The following is a 22,463-nucleotide window of genomic DNA, read 5'->3' on the forward strand; positions in this document are numbered from 1 at the left end:
AGGCAAGAAAAATTCTAACCCCTACAGAGTTCATGCTCTTAAACACTTATAAAGGCTTTAATATCCAGACAAAATCCAGACCTAAGTGCAAAGGTTACTGGAGTTGGGATTTATTGCCAGATGTAAATCCATCTTCTCTAAGACCTGCTCCAGTTCCCTGGTGCCTCACTTGAAATATTTCATGTGTGCTGAATGGATTTGTTGGCTCCCTGTTGCCTTCATAAATTATAAAGTCGAACTTTCTTAAAGCCTGGATCCAGCAAGGGTAGATCTAACTACCCCACGCCAAGCTTTGAATGGTGGACAGCTTTGCTTCATTCCTGGAGAGTGCCGTTATCGACGCTTTCCAAGAATTAATACATCATGATCTCCCATTTTGGATTGGGGTTGGGTGGCTGCTGCTGGGCTCACAGCAGATCACCCCAACCTTCAGGGCCCAAATTTGGGACACACCCCCACCATTCTGTGGCCATGGTTGATTGGTTCAGCCACAAAAACACTGGGCCAAAAAATGGACAAATCAGTTTTCTCTTTTAGGAATATGACGCTTATTCCAAGGGACATTTCTGTTGGAGGTCAAGATTTCTTCACGGCAGGCCCCTTGAGAGAAAGTCTCAAGCCTCTTGCTGAGATCTCTGCATCTAACTTCCTAAGATGGGATGTCTTAACCCACCTTTTCATCCCCCTGCCGTTCAAATGTAGCTTTTTCATTTCACTTAGGTGAATCAGGGTCCATTTTTGGTGCAACCAAAAGAGTCTTGACTAATGTCTATATTAATCCACCCACTCTCAATACAGACACACATAATTTTCAGCTTCTCACTGCCCATGGACCGCTGTTCTGCATTCCTCCCTAAAGCTCATCAGCTGTACCTGCTTACTTTTGAAGTCCCCACAGAATCATAGAGCAGGGTGTTGGACAGGGAAGAAGACTACAGTGTATGTCTGGGCAAGGAATTCCAGAAGACTCTGCATTTCATCAGCACTGTTATGTGTGACACTCTGCTAGAGCCCAGAGCTGCTGCTGCTGAGTGACTCAGAGAGACCCAATATCCTTCTGAATGCACCCTGAGCCACCTTCTCTGGCTCCATTTCATTCATTCCTTCCCATCTATCCTACTGTTAGGATCCCTGAATAGCTCACTCTGTGGCTTTGTGTATGCCATTCACAATGCTACTACCTGGAATGCTTCTTTTCTTCTCTGATTAAAAACCCAACTAGTCTGTCTCAGCCAGATCATTTATTGGTTCTTTGCACACATATATAAGGCAAGAGTAGTTAAGATTAGTTACTTTCATTGCCCATTATGCACTTAACATGCCACATTATTATTATTTTCTGATTTATTTAATTCTTTGTCTCCCAGTGGACCAGTTGTTATTTAAACATCTCTTCCTTCATAATATTAATTCTCCAAATTAGCTCTCATATGTCTCTGTAAAAATGTAAAAAAAGGACTACTGGGCTCGTTTGCTTTTTTTTTTTTTTTTTTTTTTTTTTTTGAGTCCATTCTTAAACAGGAGATGTGGCCTCATGGAATAAGATGCTAGAAAGAATCAGTTATTAAATGTTGAAGAAGGGTATATCATAAATGCTGCCCTGTAAGCATGCTTGGCCCTGCATATAACTAAAGGGAAAAGAGTACAGGGTGGGGTGGAAGAGAGTGGGAGACAGGAAAGTAGGTAAAATGAAAGATAACAAAGAAGAAAAAAGGCCAATCTCAGCAGATTCTCTTTTTTGCTCTTGGCTACCTTCTTCCTGGGCAAAAATCCTCTTAGAACATGGTCATCCATCAAAAGTACCCATCAAAATATCCCACGGTCATTAAGAGAAAAAATACTGTCTCCTCCATACTAAGGAATACTACACAGATGTCAAAAGAGGGTATCTCTGTGCATGTTGGAAAGATGAAGAAATATATTCTTTTTATTTTATTTTAAGTTCCAGAGTACATATGCAAAATGTGCAGGTTTGTTACATAGGTAAACGTGTGCCATGGTGATTTGCTGCTCCTATCAACCCATCACCTAAGTATTAATCCCAGCATGCATTAGCTATTTTTCCTGATACTCTCCCTTCCCCCTTGTCCCTCCCCCACAGGCCCCAGTGTGTGTTGTTCCCCTCCCTGTGTCCATGTGTTCACATTGTTCAGCTCCCACATATAAGTGAAAACATGAGGTGTTTGGTTTTCTGTTCCTGCATTAGTTTGGTGGGGATAATGGCTTCCAGCTCCATCATGTCCCTGCAAAGGACATGATCTCATTTCTTTTTATGGCTGCATAGTATTCCATGGTGTATATGTACCACATTTTCCTTATCCAGTCTATAATTGATGGGCATTTGGGTTGATTCCATGTCTTTGCTATTGTGAATAGTGCTGCAATGAACATTCATACACATGAATGTATCTTTATAACAGAATGATTTATATTCCTTTGGGTATATACTCAATAGTGGGATTGCTGGGTCAAATGGTATTTCTGGGTCTAGGTCTTTGAGGAATCTCCACACTGTCCTCCACAATGGTGGAACTAATTTACATTCCCACCAACAGTGTAAAAGCTCTCCTATCTCTCTGCAGCCTCGCCAGCATCTGTTGTTTCTTGACTTTTTAATAATCGCCACTCTGACTGGCAGGAGATGATATCTCATTGTGGTTTTGATTTGCATTTCTATAATGACCAGTAATGCTGAGCTTTTTAAATGTTTGCTGGCCTCATAAATGTCTTCTTTTGAGACGTGTCTGTTCATATCCTTTACCCACTTTTTCATGGGTTCTTTTTTCTTGTAAATTTAAGTTTCTTGTAGACTCTGGATATTAGACCTTTGTCAGATAGATTTCAAAAATTTTCTCCCATTCTGTAGGTTGTCTGTTCACTCTGATGATAGTTTCTTTTGCTGTACAGAAGTACAGAAGCTCTTTAGTTTAATTAGATCCCACTTGTCAATTTTTACCTTTGTTACAATTGCTTTTGACATTTTTGTCATGAACTCTTTGCCTGTGCCTATGTCCTGAATGGTATTGACTAGATTTTCTTCTAGGGTTTTTATAGTTCTGAGTTTTACATTTAAGTCTTTAATCCATCTTGAGTTAATTTTTGTATAAGGTGTAAAGAAGGGGTTCAGTTTCAATGTTCTGCATGTGGCTAGCCAGTTCTCCCAGTACCATTTGTTAAATAGGGAATTCTTTCCCCATTGCTTTTTTTTGTCAGGTTTGTCGAAGATCAGATGGATGCAGATGTGTAGTCTTATTTCTGAGTTATCTATTCTGTTCCATTGGTCTATGTGTCTGTTTTTGTACCAGTATCATGCTGTTTTGGTTACTGTAGTCTTGTAGTATAATTTGAAGACAGGTAGTGTGATGCCTCCAACTTTGTTCCTTTTGCTTAGGATTGTGTTGGTTATATGGGCTCTTCTTCAGTTCCATATGAATTTTAAAATATTTTTTTCTAATTATGTGAAGAATGTCAATGGTAGTTTAATGGGAATAGCATTGAATCTATAAATTACTTTAGGCAGTATGCCCATTTTCATGATATTGATTCTTCCTATCCATGAGCATGGGATGTTTTTCCATTTGTTTGTGTCCTCTCTAATTTCCTTGAGCAGTGATTTGTAGTTCTTCTTGAAGAGGTTCTTCAGTTCCCTTCTTAGTTGTTTTCCCAGGCATTTCATTCTCTTTGTAGCAATTGTGAATGAGAGTTCATTCATGATTTCACTCTCTGCTTGTCTGTTTTTGGTGCATAGGAATGCTTGTGATTTTTGCACATTAATTTTGCATTCTAAGACTTGGCCGAAGCTGCTTATAAACTTAAGAAGCTTTTGGGAACAATGGGGATTTCTAGATATAAGATTATGTCATCTGCAAACGAAGACAATTTGACTTCCTCTCTTCCTATTTGAATACCCTTTATTTCTTTCTCTTCCCTGATACCCCTAGCCAGAAATTCCAATACTGTATTGAATAGGAGTGGTGACAGAGGGCATCCTTGTCTTGTGTTGGTTTTCAAGGGGAATGTTTCCAGCTTTTGCCCATTCAGTATGATATTGGCTGAGGGTTTATCATAAATGGCTCTTATTATATCGAGGTATGTTCCTTCACTACCTAGTTTACTGAGAGTTTTTCACATGAAGGGATATTGAATTTTATCAAAGGCCTTTTCTGCATCTATTGAAATTATTATGTGGTTTTTATCTTTAGTTCTGTTTATGTAATGAATTACGTTTATTGATTTGTGTATGTTGAATGAGACTTGCGTCCCAGGGATGAAGCTGGCTTGATCATGGTGAGTAGGCTTTTTGATGTGCTGCTGGATTTAGTTTGCCCCTATTTTATTGAGGATGTTTGCATCAATGTTCATCAGAGATATTGGCCTGAACTTGTTGTTGTTGTTGTTGTTGTTGTTGCATCACTGCCAGGTTTTAGTATCAGGATGATGCTGGTCTCATAAAATGAGTTAGGGAGGAGTCCCTCCTTTTCAACTGTTTGGAATAGTTTCAGAAGAAATGGTGCCAGTTCTTCTTTGTACCTCTGGTAGAATTCACCTGTAAATCCGTTTGGTCCTGGACTTTTTTTGGGGGAGGAGGGGGTTGGTAGGCTATTTATTACTGCCTCAATTTCAGAACTCATTATTAGTCTATTCAGGGATTCAGCTTCTTTCTGGTTCAGTCTTGGGAGGGTGTGTGTGTCCAGGGATTTATCCACTTCTTCTAGATTTTCTAGTTTACAAATAGATTCTTAAGTGAAAAGGAAAAGCAGTAGAATGGCATTCCCTATAGAAAAATAGCTAACATTTCTGAGTGGTTGCAATGTACGAGGGACAGTTCTATGTGTTTTACATAATAAATTATTAAATCATCAGAAGAAACTTGTGTGGCAGGCTTATCATCCCCATTTTACTGATGAGGAAATTGGAACACAGAGGCTAAGCAACTTGTTCAAGATAATGTAGCTAGTAAGTGGTGGGGCCACTAATCAGGCTGTCCATATATTATGCTATACCATATCAGCTGCCTCCATCTCCCAACCACCAAGCTGCCATTACGTGTGTGTGTGTGTGTGTGTGTGTGTGAGACAGAGAGAGAGAGAGAGAGAGATGGTGAGTGGGGGAAAGAGAGAGAGAGAGAGAGAGAAATTTCCTATGTATAACTTATATTTATGTTATTAACATAGAAAATTCTGGAAGGCAGCCAAGAAACTGTTCAGAGCCCATGCATCTGGGAGTGGGGATGAAATAATCATATGACTTATTTGTCTCTTTGCACCCTCCTACACACTGGCTCAGGAATTCATTCAGCTGTAAGTAATAGAAAACCAAATTAACAGAGATTTAAACAAAACCAGTTTATTTGTCTTACATAACTAGAAGTACTGAAGTAGTGGTTTATTGGCTCCTTGGTATCAGGGCTACTTTCTTGCAATTATCTTGGCCTCACTGTCATAGCTACTCTCCTTCTTTGTTTTGTTTTTTTCTCCATGGAATTCTTCTTCATCCAACATCCATATATTTTGCCTGTGTACCTTGTTTATTGTCTATCTTCTGCTCTAGAATGTCAGCTGTGTGAGGATGGGGACTTTGTTTTGTTCTCAGCCATATCCCAGCACCTTAAAACCCTACCAGGTGCAGAGTAAGTTCTCAATAAACATTGTTGAATTAATAAATGCCTTAGTTATCATGTTCATGTTCAAAAGAAGGGGGAGGTGACACCACTGCCTCTGTCCTCTTCTATTATGAAAACTAATGCTCTTTCAGAATCTCCCATTCAGATTTACTCCGGGTTTTATGGAGCAGAATTGAGTCATGTGGCATGCTCCTCTCCCCTGAGCAGGAGATGCCAGAAACTCAGGAGCAGAAGGCCGTGACTGCACTTGGCCATGCCGGACAACACGAAGGTGTTGTTAGCAAGGAAGGAGCAAGGAAGGAGCAGCTGGACAGCCAGCCACATCTCCCACAGGTTGTTGACCTTTCATCACTTGCATGTTCTACTTTTATTTCATGTTTTCATTGTATACAGATTTCTGGGTCCTATGGCAGGCTTGCTCGGAATCTCAGAGGGTGAGGCTAAGTATCTGTGCTTTTTAAAGATTCTGATGCACCACCAAAGGTAAGGACTGCATTTAAAGTTAGGAGAAGGGGCTTATGGTCCTGGAAAAGAAAGTGACCTCTGTAGATCAACAAATTAAATGTCTCCATTTTGCAGATGAGTAAGCTGAGGCTCCCAGGGGGAAGAGACTTCTCCAAGCCTACCAGGCAATCAGAGGCAGAGCCAGGGCAAGATTCCAGAGTTCTGTCTCCCAGACCAGGGCTTTGCTCTCTTCAACCCTTGGCTGCCTTATTCTTCACCATTGCGTGTTTACAGCCAAGGGCAGGACCCTCCCATAATTCACATTTAACTTTTACAGAGAAACAACCAAGTATCAATTTTCCCTTTTTCCTTTAACTGCATTATCTAGAGTAATAAATTAGTCCCAAAGCAAAAAGATGCCCTTAATCCCTACACTACTTTTTCATATCCCTGTGGTGTTTATAATGTAAAAAGAGTTTTAGTGGCTAATATACACTCTCCTCCTTTCCTTTATTTATATGTATAAATTTCTATTTTATAATTATAGTTGCAGGTTTCCCCTCTGCTCTACGTCTGCCCTCGAGCCTAAGAGTGACACAGGAAATGGTTTATGTTCTCCGGCCTACACTGACAGTCTAATCCCGTTCCTGTATTTCATGCTGTCTCTGTCAAGTCCATTTTCTCCCGGCCATGAGATAGACATGATTCCCAATGCCTCCATCTCTGCAGACTCAGCCCAGCATGGGCCTGGGAGGAAACCTAGCTACCCACCTCTAAAAGATGTCAGCTTCAGGGCAGAGGGCTTCAGAAATGCAGGCAAAGAGACCCACACCAAGATCTCGTTGGTGAGTTTATCTCATTGATTAAATACTTCAGCTTTAGCGTTGTGCCTATGTAATTGTCATGAACATTGCAAACTCTCTTTCTCTTTTGGACCTGTGGTTGGAGCAAACCTGAACAACCAGAAAGCAGAAGTTCATGTGGCATTAAAACTGTGATGGAAAATCCAGTCTCCAAACCAAAATGAAAGACGCAAGGTGCCCCCTTCCCAGAAGTGGAAAATGCTGCTGGGCTGCCACCAAATTCTGTGTCAAACTCCAAGACCAGACTTTTCTTATGTTCTTTAAGCTTTCTTGAAAAAGGTGTTTAAGTCCATAATAGGACAGACAGCAATCCAAACACCAAAAGGTAGTTGGGTTTTCTCTTATGCTAATCAGTTATGTGACCTGAGCCACTGGCTTAACCCTTGTGAACCTCAGTTGCTCATCTGTGAAAAGGCGGTGAGAAAAGCTGCCCCATGTAACCCCCAGAGTAACAGGGAGAGTAGCAGAGAGCAAGTTATGAAAGTGTTACACATGTAACAGGTAATGTGAGAAGATTTCAGGCAACTGAAATGCTGATGTTCCAAAATTCCAACCTAGCTATACTCCCTCCTCCAGCCCCAACATCCAGTATTTATGAGATGTATATTTGCATGGTCATTTTTTGGATGTTAACTGTGGCAGTAAGTGAAGGCAAATGTGTAAAATATCAGCTGAGCGTCCAAAGGCACTGGTGTCAAGAAGACTGTAACATCTATTTGAATGCCCCAACTTTCTCATTTTCCATACCGATATTTGGTATTGCATAGACATAAAAGGGCAGAGAAAGCCAACCATGTGATGTAAAAGGAACATGGCAGCACAGATCAACTACATGTTAGGTGAGGTCATGATTTTTGAAATCACATTGCTTTGGCAATTAAGCACTTAATCTGATATGTGTTATTTTCTGAAGACTTGGAAGCCAGCAGCTTGAGCTCAAAGCCTAGATTGTCAATACTAGCTCTGTTACACTGGGCAAGTTTCTCTCTCATAGACTTTAACTTCTATAAAATGAAACAAATAATAATCACTTTTTAGGTAGAAAATATAGCTAAATTGTAAAGTCCACAGGTGCAAATATTTTGTCTTGCTGACACTAAATCTCCAATTGCTAACTCAGTGTTCTTTAATAACAAGCACTCAGTAAATGTTTGGTAAAGGGATGAATGAAGGGTAAATTACACATAATTAAAAAGTACTCAACCTTGTGGTTAGAATCTTTTGTGCATTCCATCAACGTTAAGCCCCTTTTCCAAATTATTATGGTGTTAGGTAAGAGATTCCAGGATGATCTGAAAATATTTAACCAATGAACTGTAGCCTGCTGGGGGCAGGAACCTGCTTTTATTCAGTGCTAAATCCTCACCTCCTAGAACCAAGCTTGGCATTTAGTAGACACTCAAAAAATGTCTGTTGAATGAATGATGTGTGTCTTTCTTTCCAGACAGTCTGTATGCTACTTGAAGAGAAGGACTAGCATCTTTGTATTCTCTCATTTTCTTACGACTCCCTCGTACCGTACATGCACAAAAGATATTCAAGCATTCGTAGTATTCTAGGACCATAGTCTGTTAGGGGTGTGAGATTGCTTTAAACCACCACAATCTGTCAATAGCAAACAAGGATGATGATGACCATATAATAGCTTTGACTCCAAAGTAACAGAAACATCTTCTATTGCCTCTGAAACTCTCTGCAGTCAGAATTTCAACAGAAAATTGCAATAGAAAATACTCACTGTAATATTCCACAACCTCTGTCACTATGAAAAATGTCATGGAAGAAATTTTTTTTATAAAACAGCAACATGCAAAAGTAATCAGTGCTGGAAAACTCAAAGATGGATGAAGAAAACAAGAGGAACAGATCCAATAGCTCTGGTTTTATGAATAGACTGTTCTACTACCCCACTCATCTGTAGGGTCCTCATGAGATCTTTTTTTTACAACAGGTTATGAATTATCCTCATGATGTCTTTAAATGGATGATCAATACTATATTTTCCCATAAAATGTTTGGTTTGAAATCCGATTTTAAGTGCATTAGAGTTTTTGTGCACCGAGTGGGTGAATGCCATAATAAATTGTCATCAAATATGAAAGAAATATAGCATAGATTAATTGCCGTATTTATTTATGAGTCTATAAAATATCTTGTGAAAGTCCTGGCACATTTTTGGGATACCAGTTTGAACCTTCAGGAAAGTTAAAAGCATTAAAAGAGACTGCAAGGAGATTTATTATCAGAATGTTTTTAATTGCAGACCTAAGCAGACATACAGGTATTAGAATGGCTGTGCCCTTAATGGGCATGTCTCATGTGTTTCTCTCTCTCTCTCCTTTTTCTTTACAAATGATATACTTTCCATATTTTTATTGATTTGTGAAGATTTGTTATAAATAACCTATGGCTAGCACGTGACATTACAAATGGTCCCAGCTTCCCTAAAGTAGTGGGCCCCAGGTGGCACAGAGAAGAACGATCCCGGCCAGTTCTAATGCTCAGCTTTAAAAGTAGGAGGAAAGCATGAGGAAGAGAATTCTAGGGAAATGCTGCTAATAAGATGAAAATGTATAAAGCTGGAAGCTGCTCATGTCTTAATTGAAAGCTTCACGTCTACGGCGGTGAAATCCTTTAGGGGGAAGAATGACAAAATATCCTTATAAACTGCATGTTAGCAATGCTTCAGTTAGAGGGCTGTTTGCAAAAACACAGAGCCCCTCCTGTAGCCGAAGCCAGCAACACTGTGGTTCCCTTTCTTGATTGTCTAGGCCATGATTCTACTCCCTAATTGTATACTGAAGGACCATTTCTAGGTCCTATCACATAGGGAGAAAAGGGCATAGCATCTTATCCCAGTGAGTCCCTGTGTGTTATTCCTTTAAAGTCTTAATTTCTTACACGCATTTCTTTTCCAAAGACTTAGACTTCAAAAACTATTCCCTGGTTTTCAAATCCATACATCTGTTGTTTACTTAAAAGTTTAATTCCTTGAAAACACATCAGATGCCTTGAGCTTTTCATTAGAAAGATGCCATCATCCACAGGATAAAAATAATCAAGAATTTTTATACATAAAAACTGCTTTGAAATTAATGCAGCAAACCTCCCCACCTACTGATGCCAAAACCAGATTTTTAAAAATTCCTCTTCCTGAAAATAGTCCGTAACTAATTTCAAGGAATTGTTTTTAAACCATTGTAGAAATAGAGACACTATCTTTTAGATTTTTTTTTTTTAAGATGGTTTTTTTTCAGCCAGGGAGGGGTGCTATTTTGGTTTTTGGATGTATATATCAGTCATGGCTGGGTCTGTTTGCTCTTTGCCATTCAATTAAAGATTCACACCAAATTTATAAAACTCTCGATTACTACATAAGCTCTTTCATAATACAGATTCATGTAAAACAGGGCACACAGACCCTGAACTTAATTTTCTTACAGTGACATCTCTTTAAGATGTTTTTTCTGCTAAATTACACTGCATCATCATGGCACACAATATGTGAATTCACACAGTCCAACTGGAGTTAGCAATATCTCCTGGCTGTGCCTGGCTTTCTAGGTGTTTGAAATATGGTTCTGTGAAAAGACCCAGAATCGGGAGGTCTGAAGTCTGATCCTTCCTCTGCCACTTACTTGGCTGTGTGATCTTAGACTTGCTTCTCACCTCTCCAATATCCTTGTCATGAGCCTTAAATAAGATACAGCAGAGGTGTTTCGGAAAGCTCCCGAGCACTCTACAAATGCTACAGCATTTTATTATTATTAACACACTTTACTAATTTTAACTCTAAACTGAAATACGATGCTGTCAAACCAAGACCCCGGCATTCAGTCTTATTTTTTACTTTATCCCGAAGAAGTTAATTCTATTTGCTGCCTTTTTGACAAGAGACATCAACACTCTCATCTGGGAATTACTCTCTTTTTATTTCCTCCTCCTGATGCCAGAGTTACTGTTGACAATATGTATTCAGGCAAGGTAGGGACTCACTGCATTTCACAATCAGATGCTATGCACACTACTTCCGTCAAAACAATTAGTGTTCATTTCGGTTTTACTCCATGAGACCTGCAGTGACTGATCAGTATAAATTATAGATGCATCTGTCCAGATGCACTTGTTCATTCATGCATAGATTTGAGGAAATTTTATTCTTCTCAGTTCAAAAACAGTCACTAAAAAATCCATACTTAAAAAATATAATTTAGCACATTTTCAACTCTGTTATTATGTTCATGTACTCACTCATTCCATCTGGGATTTGAGGCATTTGAAGTTGATTTGGGGTATTTCCAGATTGTTATATTTCCCCCTGTAAAATCTGCTGTCTTTATAAATCATGAGAAAATCGTAGACATTTTTAACCGAAAGTAATGAAATACAGTTTGTTTTCCCTCTTTTATTGTTTGTTTGTCTTTTGTGGTACCTGCATGCAAGCTTATTGTGAAACATACATCCTTTACTCTGCCTGCTCAGGAACTTCAGTGCATTTGAAGCAAAGCAATAAGAGCTTCAAATAAACAATGTGGATTAGTACTCTCTGGTGCAGATAGGCTTTTGATTGTTTAATTTGTTTCATATTTGTTTTAATGAGCAGCTAGAGGAACTATCAGGCATGTTGCACAGTACAACAAAAGAATCTCTATCATTTGTTTAAAATACTTTAGGTGGAATGACTCCCTTAAATGTAACTGGGAGGGTCTATATTTGATGGATTTATTTACTTGCTTCAATAAAATTCTATGTGTACACATATACAATTGGGGCTTTTTCTCCGAAAGTAAATTAATCAGTGCTGAACAAAGCAATGAAAAGCTGCTGGGGTGGAGAAGCTCGGACTGCTGAAGTGGGAATCTGTGAACCATCAGGAGGACAAAAGCAAATTCCACTGCAGCTTCCCCTCAATCAGACTTTCCAAGAAACAGACATCTTCTCACCTGAGGTTTCTGCCAGACAGAGGTTGATATTGGCTTAACCCACTGACATTGTTTTGTTACGAGGGTCCCAAAATAACAGGAAGAATAGGCACATTTCATAAAAACTATTTTTAGGAAACCCCGTTAAATGCTCAAGGTGGTAACAATCAAATGTCAGTAAAACAGGGGAGGTTTACCACGGATGCAGCCTCTCTCTGGAAAGGAAATATTAAATCAAGGTCTTGCAAGGCTGGGAAGCCAGAGGAGACATGGCAGGCCTTGCTCCCTGGGAAGCATTCTGATAGAAGCCACAAAAAACCATCAGGCAACTTTGAAGACAATAGAAAAGGTGTCTTAACATAAAACCTGCTCTTTTGTTTGTTTTTGTTTCTTTCCAGAAGAAGAAAAATGCCCAGATATCTTCATAGTCCTACCTCCCAATTTCCTTCCCCACTGTTCCTCAACATCCTCTTTTCTTTTTAAAAATTGTGTTACCTTTCTCAAATCCTAGAGAGCAAAGACAAGAAGTAGGCCTGGAGGCCCTGCACACAGCATTGATACAACAGAAGTCTTATAAATCAGCTAAAAATCAATAATTCCTATATGGTAGTTTCTCCTTTGCAACCATATCGCCAAGGGACAGGACTAATGCTTTTTCTCCACCACCAGCCCCATTTTTCTGTCATAAAATTTAAAAAAACTCTGCTTAGGAACAAATGGGCAATCGAAGTTGCTGAGTCAGTATTTCGACTATCTAATTTTATTACTTTACAATTGACATACCTTCCCTCTGGAAATGTTTGCAATTAATTAATTAGCAGTAATCTTCCCCAAGGGATGAATTTAATGAATACTCTCCAATTCTTACTTTAAAAAAATAGCCTAGATGTATCCAAGCTGCAAATGTGTGGATAGTTCCAAAGTGCATTTTGAAAAATCAAGGGATCTATCTATTACTGTGAATTTTTATCACTAAGTCAATCTGGTGAGGACTATAATTCTTTTCCTAACTAGGAGTTTCCCGGGATGAATGCAAGGTTTCTCCAAGGTAACAGCATCAGCAGCAGCAGCAGCAGCTGTGTTTGTTAGTATTTACAATGGAGCTTGTCCTCATGTTAATAATCTCTTAAGCAGAGGAGTCTCTGGTTTGTGGCTTCTTTAAGCTCCTTGAGCATTCTACAGAATGTGTTTTTAAAACAGGGTGTGGAGAGCTAGAGATGTCATGCCAAAGAGATCAGTGGCTCCCAGTGACCAGTTCCCTCTGTAAGGTGCTAGTGGCAAACTGGGAGTTGAGGCATGCCCCGTCCAGGGCCCCAGACCTTGCGCCACCTCATGCAAGAACCCAGAGCCGTTGCTATCTTCTGGGCCACAGGCTCTCGCGTTTCAACTAGAAAATAAAACTGGGCCCTTGAACCAACCCCTATGGCTCCTCGGAGGAGTTGCAGCAAGGTCCTGGGAGAGCATTTTAAAAGTATAAAGCGCGGTGACCCCGTTAAGTGAAAAGCAAGGCTTTCTGAGGTTTCTGGCCTGCAAATCCCACTGGATCCCTGCAGTGCCCACCGAAGACCTTCCCCTACCAGAGCGACAGTCCCTTTTCGCCCCTAGACGTCGCGGGTTGGAGGCTCTCAGAAGGGCAGCTGTGACCTGAGTATTGAGCCTTCAGATGTGCAGTCTACAGTGCTCGCAAACTGGAGGTGCCCTGTCTGGGGACTAGGCCTAGAGGAGGCAGCCACCTCCTGGATACCAACGAGCCTCCCCCCGCCCCCGCCACCGCCCACCCATCAGTGTCCCTTTGAAGACCCCTGGGATGGAGTGAGGAGGTGGTCTGACCGCTGGGCCCAGCCGGGCGTCCAAGAGGAGCGCAGGGAATGGGCCACCCTCCCGGAGCGCTCCACTGCGGCTCTCCAGCGCCACCCCCAGCGGAGCGCAGGGGCTGCAGCCCGGACCGGGCGCCTTCTTCAGCCTCCCTGGCTGCCCCGCGGCCACTGCGGGCGGTGCGCGCGAGGCAGCCAAGCCTTGCCTTCGGAAGAGATGCCCAGGGATCTTAGCAAGCAGCCTGCGGATACCAGGGATCGGACCCGGCCAGTTTCCCGACCGAATCTGAGGGATCCTGAGCCTCGGCCTCGAGGGGGCGCTATCCGGCCTACTCGAGGACCAGACAGCTGCAGAGAAGTCCCAAGGTCAAGGCCTGGGCAACGCCAGGGCTTGCAGAGTCGGAATCTAGCCCAAGTCCTGAGGAGGCTGAGGCGGGGAACCAGATCCCCGAGGACAAAGATGGGCGGGCCAGTGGGATCCACCGACGCTGCCCGGAGCTGTTCCAACGAGAGCCGGGCCTGTGGCGTGAACAAACTTTCCTTCAGCGCAGGGGCGGAGGAGCCGGGCTGGAGGCTTCTCCCCCGGGCCTCTGCTCTCCTCCACCTGCCAGTGCTCAGCTTCCGCCCAGCCTTCGCCCAGCCTTCGCCCACCCCAGCTCCTTCCCCCTCCCCCGCGCGCCTCTATTCACTCAGACTCATGTCTCCCCTCTCCCCTCCTCCTTCTCCCTCTTGCCTTTCTCCCCCACTTTTCTCCTGTCTCTTCTTTTGTATTCTCTCCTCCCTCGCCGCCCCGGTTGCCTCTCGCCTCCTCCGGGCCGCAGGGGAGGAGGTGAGCGCGCTGCGCCAGGGGCCTGCGCGGCTCAGAGGGAGGCGTTTCTCCTACTTCTCCCGGGTAATTTGGAGAGGTTGTGTGTGTGCGCGCGCGCGCCCGAGCTCCTGGCGAAAAGGGGTAGGATTCAGCGCCGAGCAGAGAGGGTCAGGGTCTTTGACGTTCCTCGCCAGCTGCACAAACCTCCCGGAGCAAGTGTGAGTGTGGGTGAGAGTGCGCGCGCGCGCACGGGCTGGCTGCGCTTGGCACGCTTGGTGGCCCGGGGCCCCGGGGCCCGGGGTCCCGTCTGGCGGCTCAGGATTACCGTGACGTCACATTGAGCCTCTGGCCACCTTGACTGGGACACCTCCGGAGCCTCACAGCCCCGCGCCGCGCCGCACCTCACCTCGCCACCACGCGCCTTTGGGAACCAACATCTTCTTCCTTTCCCTGCCCATCCATGGGCCCTTCTGTCTTCCGGACCCCACGGGCCGGAGGGGCGCCTTCCGGAGCGCAGGGCTCGGCAGCCGGGCTGCCCTCGGCTCTGCCTCCACTCGGGCCAACCAGGCGGAGGAACCGGCGCTGGGCACCCGCCACGGTGTAAGGAACTGAGACGCCGCGCTGCTGGGAGCGCCGAACAGTTGGGCTGAGACGGGAACTCGAAAGGGAAGAGAGAGGCGGGCCAGGGACAGCCACCATGTCCTTCCCGCACTTTGGACACCCGTACAGCGACGCTTCCCAGGTAAGAGGCGCCTCTATGGGGGACAGGGGACAGATTGGGTGGAGGGAGTGCCTAGTGCCCGGCGCCTGTCTCTGATCTTCCTCCTCTTGTGTCCTGCGGGAAGCCCGAAGGAGCAAGGACCAGGGTAATGTGTCACAGCCTCCTCTGACATCCCCAATCCCTAAATGAGAACATTTCACCCCGGAGTGCACCCTGGAAAATCCTGTGACCTGAAACACGGACACTCTGACCATGCGCTCAGTGAGGTGGGTGGGATCACAGGGATCTCCCAGTCAGGCCTCCTCCTATACAGAAGTCTCAGGTGGCCGGGAGTGTCTTAAAGAGAAAGAAAGAAAAAGAGAGAGAGAGAGACAGAGAGACAGAGAGAAAAGAAGGAAGGAAGGAAAGAAGGAAGGAAGGAAGGAAGGAAGGAAGGAAGGAAGGAAGGAAGGAAGGAAGGAAAGAAAGAAAGAAAGAAAGAAAGAAAGAAAGAAAGAAAGAAAGAAAGAAAGAAAGAAAGAAAGAAAGAAAGAAAGAAGGAAGGACTTGTAGGCTACGACGCTGTCCATCTCGCCATATTGTTGTTCATTTGTTGACCTGGACTCTTCTCCTACCCCTTCCTTGGGCGGGCCTAAGCTATCCGGCTCCCTCGATTTTCCAAACCAAAGTGGATGTTGTGCATTGACAAGGGTTTCCTGGAAAAGTTCTGCGGACACCCCCTCCACTGTTCTGCAGCTTTTCTCTAGAGTTCTGAGTGTATTTTCCTGTTGTCTAGTGCCGGCTCGACCTTTGACCTGCTGTGTGATCTTAGACAAGTCTCACACTCTCTCTGATCCTCCACTCCCAATCTATAAAATGGGGAGCAGGAATGAGACGTTAATAATGGTCTCTAAGGCCACCTTCTAGCTCCGCCTTTGCAGGATCCTGTGAGGAGGGTAGGGAAGGGGGCTGAGGGTTTGGTGTCTTTAATTCCAGTTTCAGAATATTCACATTTTCCCAGCCTCCTGGGGCTCTGGGGCCTTAGCAATGGCATAGGCGCATCTATAAGGGTATTTTGGTTAAAATGCCTTTTATAATTCCCGTCCCAGCACCTAACAGAATGCTCAGCCCGGGTGGCATTTAGTTAATGCATAATGAAGGAATGAATGAAGGAGCAATCTGATTTCACCCTCTTTGCTTCTAGCTCCCACCAGCCGGAGGCAGGGGTCTCTGACCTCCAGTGCCCTCTTTCTTGCCCCTGTAGTTTCTGGTGTCGGCAAGTTCCAGCACCACATGCTGCGAATCTACCCCACGCTCAGTCTCAGATGTAGCATCAGGCTCCACCCCAGCGCCCACTCTTTGCTGTGCACCCTACGATAGTCGACTGCTGGGCAGTGCACGACCAGAGCTGGGCACCACCTTGGGCATCTATGGAGCCCCCTACACGGCCGCTGCAGCTGCCCAGAGCTACCCTGGCTACCTGCCCTATAGCCCGGAGCCCCCCGCACTGTATGGGGCACTGGTGAGTACAGGGGTGGAGTCCCCGGGGCGTGAGCAGTAGAGACAGGTGAAATCCAGAGAAAGTCAAGGAAAGACCCACACCTCCTGAGGAAAGGAAATGGTTAGGACTGTGTATAAGGAGGACAAAAAAATACAGTACATTACAGTTTGCAGAACTTGAACTTCATACTGTTTAGAAAACACTTATACTTCTATTAATTCTGTGAGGTAGGCAAGTCATCATTAATCTCAATTTATGAATGAGGAAATAGAGGTGCACAGGGGTTCAAATACTTTACCCAATGTCACAGGGATACAAAGGGTCAGAGAAAAGCTCCTGAAGAAGAGTAAAGCAGGAAATGCCCCAGCTGGTGTGTGTTGTGTGTGGAGAGGAGGGGGAGGGGTAAGTGATACAGTAATAACAGCAGCTAATATTTAACTACTGCTTATTTGGCACCAGGGATTCTGCCAAGCATTCTGCTAGCATGGTCTTCTTCAATAACCTATCAGTACTATTATCCCCATTTTACCAAGGAAGAAATTGAGGCACAGAGTGGTTAAGCAACTGTGCCCAAGATCACACGACCAGTACCAGTGGCCATACTGGGATTTGAACCAGACCCTTAGCTACCACCCCATGTGCCCCCTCCCCAACTGTAGTCCTGAATTCTCTTTTTGTCTCCCTCCAGAATCCACAGTATGAATTTAAGGAGGCTGCAGGGAGTTTTACACCCAGCCTGGCACAACCAGGAGCCTATTATCCCTATGAGCGGACTCTGGGGCAGTACCAATATGAACGGTAAGGAGTGAAGGGCCTTGGTGACTGGCACTGGGAGGCTTTCCTCCCCTACTGCCAAGGTAGGGTGGATGGGGGCAGGGGAGAAGGAGGGAGCTGAACCACACTTCCAGGCCACAGACTGCCCTCTGCCTGCAGTTCCTTGTTCCCCTTCTAGAATGTGAGCCAGGTTCTCCCCCACAGGTATGGCGCAGTGGAATTGAGTGGCGCTGGTCGCCGAAAGAATGCCACCCGGGAGACCACCAGCACACTCAAGGCCTGGCTTAATGAGCACCGCAAAAACCCCTACCCCACTAAGGGTGAGAAGATCATGCTGGCCATCATCACCAAGATGACCCTCACCCAGGTGTCCACCTGGTTTGCCAACGCACGCCGGCGCCTCAAGAAAGAGAACAAAATGACGTGGGCACCCAAGAACAAAGGTGGGGAGGAGAGGAAGGCAGAGGGAGGAGAGGAGGACTCGCTAGGCTGCCTAAACGCTGACACCAAAGGTACTGAAAACATTCACCACTCCACCTTAAGGGTTTTACAAGCCCTCAAGCAGTTTGGTCTTTCAAAAGCTGCCCTGTAGGGTAGATTTTGTGGAAGGTCCTCAGACTTACCCTTGCACCTCCCTGCGTGTCTCAGAGCATTAGCCTGTGCACTGCTTTCTACCTGTAAATCTCTACACAACCGGCTTCTTCTTGACATCAAAGTGTTACCTCCTAAAGTTCTTCCTGACTCATCCAAGCCAAAATAGCTTCCCAGTTATTTTCTGTTCTGCCAGCCTGTTTGGATTTCCTTTGCCATACTTGTCACTGTGAGAAAGTTTACATGGCCAACTACCCTCTCTAGAATGCCAGCTCCAGCAGAAGCCTCACTCACTGCCGTATGCCCTACACACCTAATATCTAAATGATGGCCGCCAGATAGTTGGCGCTCAGTAAATATTTGCTGAATTAAATGATATAACAGCAGTCACTTGTAAATATTGAAATGGAGGAAAAACTGCCCCCTGGTTTTTCACAATTGAGAAACTGAGATCCAGAACTCAGGCAGCACCATGTGGCATTTCCTTGGCTTGGCACGGCTCGCGAGAGGAGGAGTCCGCTAAAGGGTGGGGGCAGGGCTGGGGCAGGAATTCTTTCCCAGGGACAGGCGGCCAACAACCCTGGGGCAAATGCAAGGGCTGGTACGGCAGGTCTGGTGAATGACACCGCGGATGCCCTGAATGCAGGGCGCTTCTTGCTAAAAGCTTCTCAGGGATGGGCATTCCTCCGATTTCCCTTGGGCCCTGGGGCTTTTCTCACTCGGTCTTGATTTCCTGCAGAAGTTACTGCTAGCCAGGAGGCCCGGGGGCTCCGGCTGAGTGACCTAGAAGACCTGGAGGAAGAGGAGGAGGAGGAGGAAGCTGAAGACAAGGAGGTAGTGGCCACAGCTGCAGACAGGCTGACAGAGTTCCGAAAGGGCGCGCAGTCGCTGCCTGGGCCCTGCGCTGCAGCTCGAGAGGGCCGATTGGAGCGCAGGGAGTGCGGCCTGGCCGCGCCCCGCTTCTGCTTCAGTGAGCCTTCCGGATCAGAAGAAGCTGACTTCCTCGCGGCGGAGACAGGCGGCCCTAGGTTGACCATGCACTACCCATGCGTGGAGAAACCGCGCATCTGGTCTCTGGCTCACACCGCGGCAGCCAGCGCTGTCGAAGGTGCACCCCCAACCCGGCCTAGGCCACGAAGTCCTGAGTGCCATATGATTCCCGGACAGCCTCCTGCCTCTGCCCGGCGACTCTCAGTCCCCAGAGACTCCGCGTGCGACGAGTCTTCCTGCATAGCCAAAGCCTTTGGAAACCCCAGGTTTGCCCTGCAGGGACTACCACTGAACTGTGCGCCGTGCCCGCGGAGGAGCGAGCCTGTAGTGCAGTGCCAGTACCCGTCTGGAGCAGAAGGTAGTGGGCCCCCAACGGCGCTGGGAGTATCTATGCAAAAGACACCCACCCACCGCCCTGCCCGGCAATTGCATACCCTCTGCCATTCCCGTCTGCCCAGGTCTGCCACAGACCTGACGAGAGATTGCTTCACAGCACTCTTTCAGACGGAAGCGTAGAGATAAGTTCTAGTACTCCCTTACTTTAAAGCCAAATAATAATAAGCTCACAGGGAGACTGTAATTTACCTAGAATCACTTAGAAATCCGTTCGAGAGATGGACAACCAGGATCTCTGCATTCGTGGTCCAGTGTGCTGCCAAATTCAGCAGGTGTGCATCACCATGCCCCTCTAGCACAATCGCCCTTGTCCCCTGCCTGCCCTTCAGAGGAGACTCGCTGGTCCCCTGCTGTGCTGCTCAGAGAGTTTACTAGGGTTGGGCAAGCACCAGGGCTTTTGGAGAAGTCTAAGATTGTGGGCCAGACGCACACCATAGATTTAACCTCAGTGCTTAAGTCCAGCTTGCAGCTCTCTCTGTGTCCCACCAAAACCCCTGGGAAGTTGCCCCTGCGGTCAACAGCTTCAGGCCCTAGACTGGTGTTGTCCCTGGAGAGCATTCTTCCAAGGGCTCATCCCCAGGCAGGCCAGTGACTGCCAATCAGTGTCCTCTTATGCTGGCTGGTTTTTTCACTGTGTTAAGGACCTGGTGGAAGGGAATTTCACCCCACAAAGGGACATTCCCCAAGCATGAGGCAGCCTCCAGCAATTACTGTCAGATTCTGCTCTTTGTAGTAATTTCTCTCAGGATTAGCTGCTGGCTTAGAAAAGTGGGTTACACTGTTATTTGAATTTACACAACGGATCCAAACATTACCTCTGGCAAGCTAATTGCCTCTAGACCCTTTGCTTGTCTTCAGAAGAGACATGGCTGACCCAGAGGTTTCCTAAGAATTGCCACTAAGCGGCCTTTGGGTTTTAATCAACCTTTCCTCTCTCAGCAGGTTAGCGCAACGGCTGCGATTTGCGAAAGAATCTTGGAAATGGGCCCCACGTTTCGAATTCATCTCCAGGTTAAGAAGCTGCCAGACCTTGCCAGGGACCAGGAGCTCTCATTTTGCCTAAGAGACAGACACACAGAAACCCTCCTAGCAGCTGTCCTTGCACGCAGAGCTGGGTTGGTGGGCAGAATTGTACCTTAGCCGACCCCACGGAGGAGATGGCAGGGCACCTTGGGGAAGGCCGAGTGGGAGGCTGGGCGAGTCTGCCCCACCCAACGACTCTACCAAGTCTCTTCCTCCTCTGGATTCAACAAGGCTTCCTCTCCTGCTCACCCCTGTCTCTCACCTCCACCACGCCCCCTCACTTTGTAACTTCATCCAGACCCGGCTACTAAGGACCCTGTGCGTCTTCTCTCCCTCCCAACCCCTTGTGTCCTTAAAAATAATCAGTCCAAACCCATGCTGTGTGGCCTATCTTTGCCAGGGGTGCTTGGAGAGATCGGGGTGCAGGCAAACATGCATTGCGGCCAGGGGTTCTTGCGACAGCGCGGCGTGGGCTGCATACCTCAGTTCCTTTAGTAGCTGGGAAAGAAACTGACAAGGTAACCGATAAGGTCGTGGCGACTGCAGCTCAGCGGACTAACCGCTGCGTGACCAATCCGTGGAGCCAAGCTGACCACCTCGCGGGTCATGCGCATGGGAAGTGGTGGGACTTGTCAGGATGTTTATCTGGAAACTGCATCTGTTTCCGGGTTCGTCCTTGGGTTATAAGTTTGCTGGGGGGAGGGGTGATGAGGACCGCGCTCCTCCGATCGAACTGAACCTAATGGCGAGGTCAGGCAGCTTTCAGGGTCGGTGTGAGGCGAGAGGGGGCATTCTTCCCGTTTTATCAAAAGTGTCAGCAAACACTTCCGGTACAGGCCAACCAATGGGAACTGACGGGCAGGGAAGGGGTCTTTGTCCCCCTTGCTAGGAGTGTCGAGCGGCGAGGTTGGGGGTAAGAGATGTAAAGACGCCCGCGCAATGCTGACTCGGGGAGGCTGCCTGCGTTCGCGTCCCGGGTCTAGTGGCTTTGGCTTTAGCCAGGGAATGAGCGCACCGCTGCTAGCAGAGAAGCAGGGACCCGGGACAGTGCCCTAGAGGGGAGCTCCGAAGAGCAGATGGGGCGGGAAGGCAGGAGGAAAGGCAGTGGGGTGTGCGCCCAAGGCCTGGATCCCTGGGGAGCTGCGTCTCCAGGGCCGGGTCCGGCCAGGCCAGGCTTTCCAGACCAGCGCGGATGCCAGATTATAAGTCACTGAAATCCAGGCGAGCAGAGTCCTTCTCCTGGGCAGGAGAATTGAAGACCTTTGGAGGACGATGAGGGGAAATGTGGAGGTTGGAAATGCTAGGGAAGTCGAAGCAGCGCGCCAACTCCTAGCCCTTCTTCTCTATGGAAGAGACCGCTTTGCTGTCGGAAGGGACTTTAGAGATCATGAGTTACAAAAACTGCAAACCTCCTCATCAGATGAGAAGGTTAAGCCCAAACGGGAGAGCGGGTGACCAGCTCAGGGTCACAGCGGTCCGTGGTGGAGACCAACTCCAGCTTTCCGCCCGGGTCAATGTCCCTTTTCGGTTCTCGCTCGCCCGCCGAAACACCCGCCCGCGCTTCCTATGGGAGACCCCTCTTTGCTTTCGTTTTGTTCCTGGGCAACAGCTGCTCCCACCCCCAACCTCCCCAGGGACCTTCAGTCGCCCTCGCTGACCCGCGGCTTAGGGTCCGGAAAATTAAACTGCGAAAAGATAAACATTATTTCCAGTCGGCTTTGCGGGATTAAAGCTTGTAATAAAGAGCATTAGCTGGAGGTTTCTTTCAAGGCACTCTCGACCCCACCCCCTACTGGGGGGCCAGGTAGACCCCTCCGGAGACTGCAGAGGCGGCAGAGGCGTCCTAGGGCTTCCAGTTGAGAGTAGGGCCCTAGAGAGCCATTTCGTGGAGGGGAGAGTGATCCTTAGAATCAGAGAGTCAACACTTGGAGATGGGAAGCTGAAGACCAGATTGGTGAAGGGACCCCACTAAACTCAGTTCATGTGGCTGAGCAGGGTCTAGGACCCAGAGGGT

At 46.4% G+C, this 22,463-nt stretch overlaps 1 protein-coding gene across 3 annotated transcripts; it reads left to right on the forward strand.

Annotated features, from left to right (window-relative positions):
* Positions 1-14,556: 14,556 nt before the first annotated feature.
* On the forward strand, positions 14,557-20,825 carry IRX6 (iroquois homeobox 6). 3 transcript variants are annotated; one of them, XR_012429111.1, is made up of 6 exons: positions 14,557-15,216; positions 16,439-16,696; positions 17,364-17,473; positions 17,654-17,961; positions 18,780-19,698; positions 20,369-20,825. XR_012429111.1 is itself a non-coding variant. In XM_005591941.5 (6 exons), exons 1-6 carry the CDS (start codon positions 15,172-15,174, stop codon positions 20,371-20,373), a joined length of 1,338 nt encoding a protein of 445 aa, XP_005591998.3. In that variant the 5' UTR covers positions 14,557-15,171; the 3' UTR covers positions 20,374-20,825. The 3 variants fall into 3 exon arrangements, 2 of the variants coding, with proteins under 2 accessions (XP_005591998.3, XP_045237846.2); XM_005591941.5 differs by having other exon boundaries at positions 18,780-19,388; positions 20,366-20,825; XM_045381911.3 differs by having other exon boundaries at positions 18,780-19,388.
* Positions 20,826-22,463: the final 1,638 nt, after the last annotated feature.

This window comes from Macaca fascicularis, chromosome 20 (genome assembly GCF_037993035.2).
Source record: "Macaca fascicularis isolate 582-1 chromosome 20, T2T-MFA8v1.1".
In the NCBI taxonomy this organism is placed as follows: domain Eukaryota; kingdom Metazoa; phylum Chordata; class Mammalia; order Primates; family Cercopithecidae; genus Macaca; species Macaca fascicularis.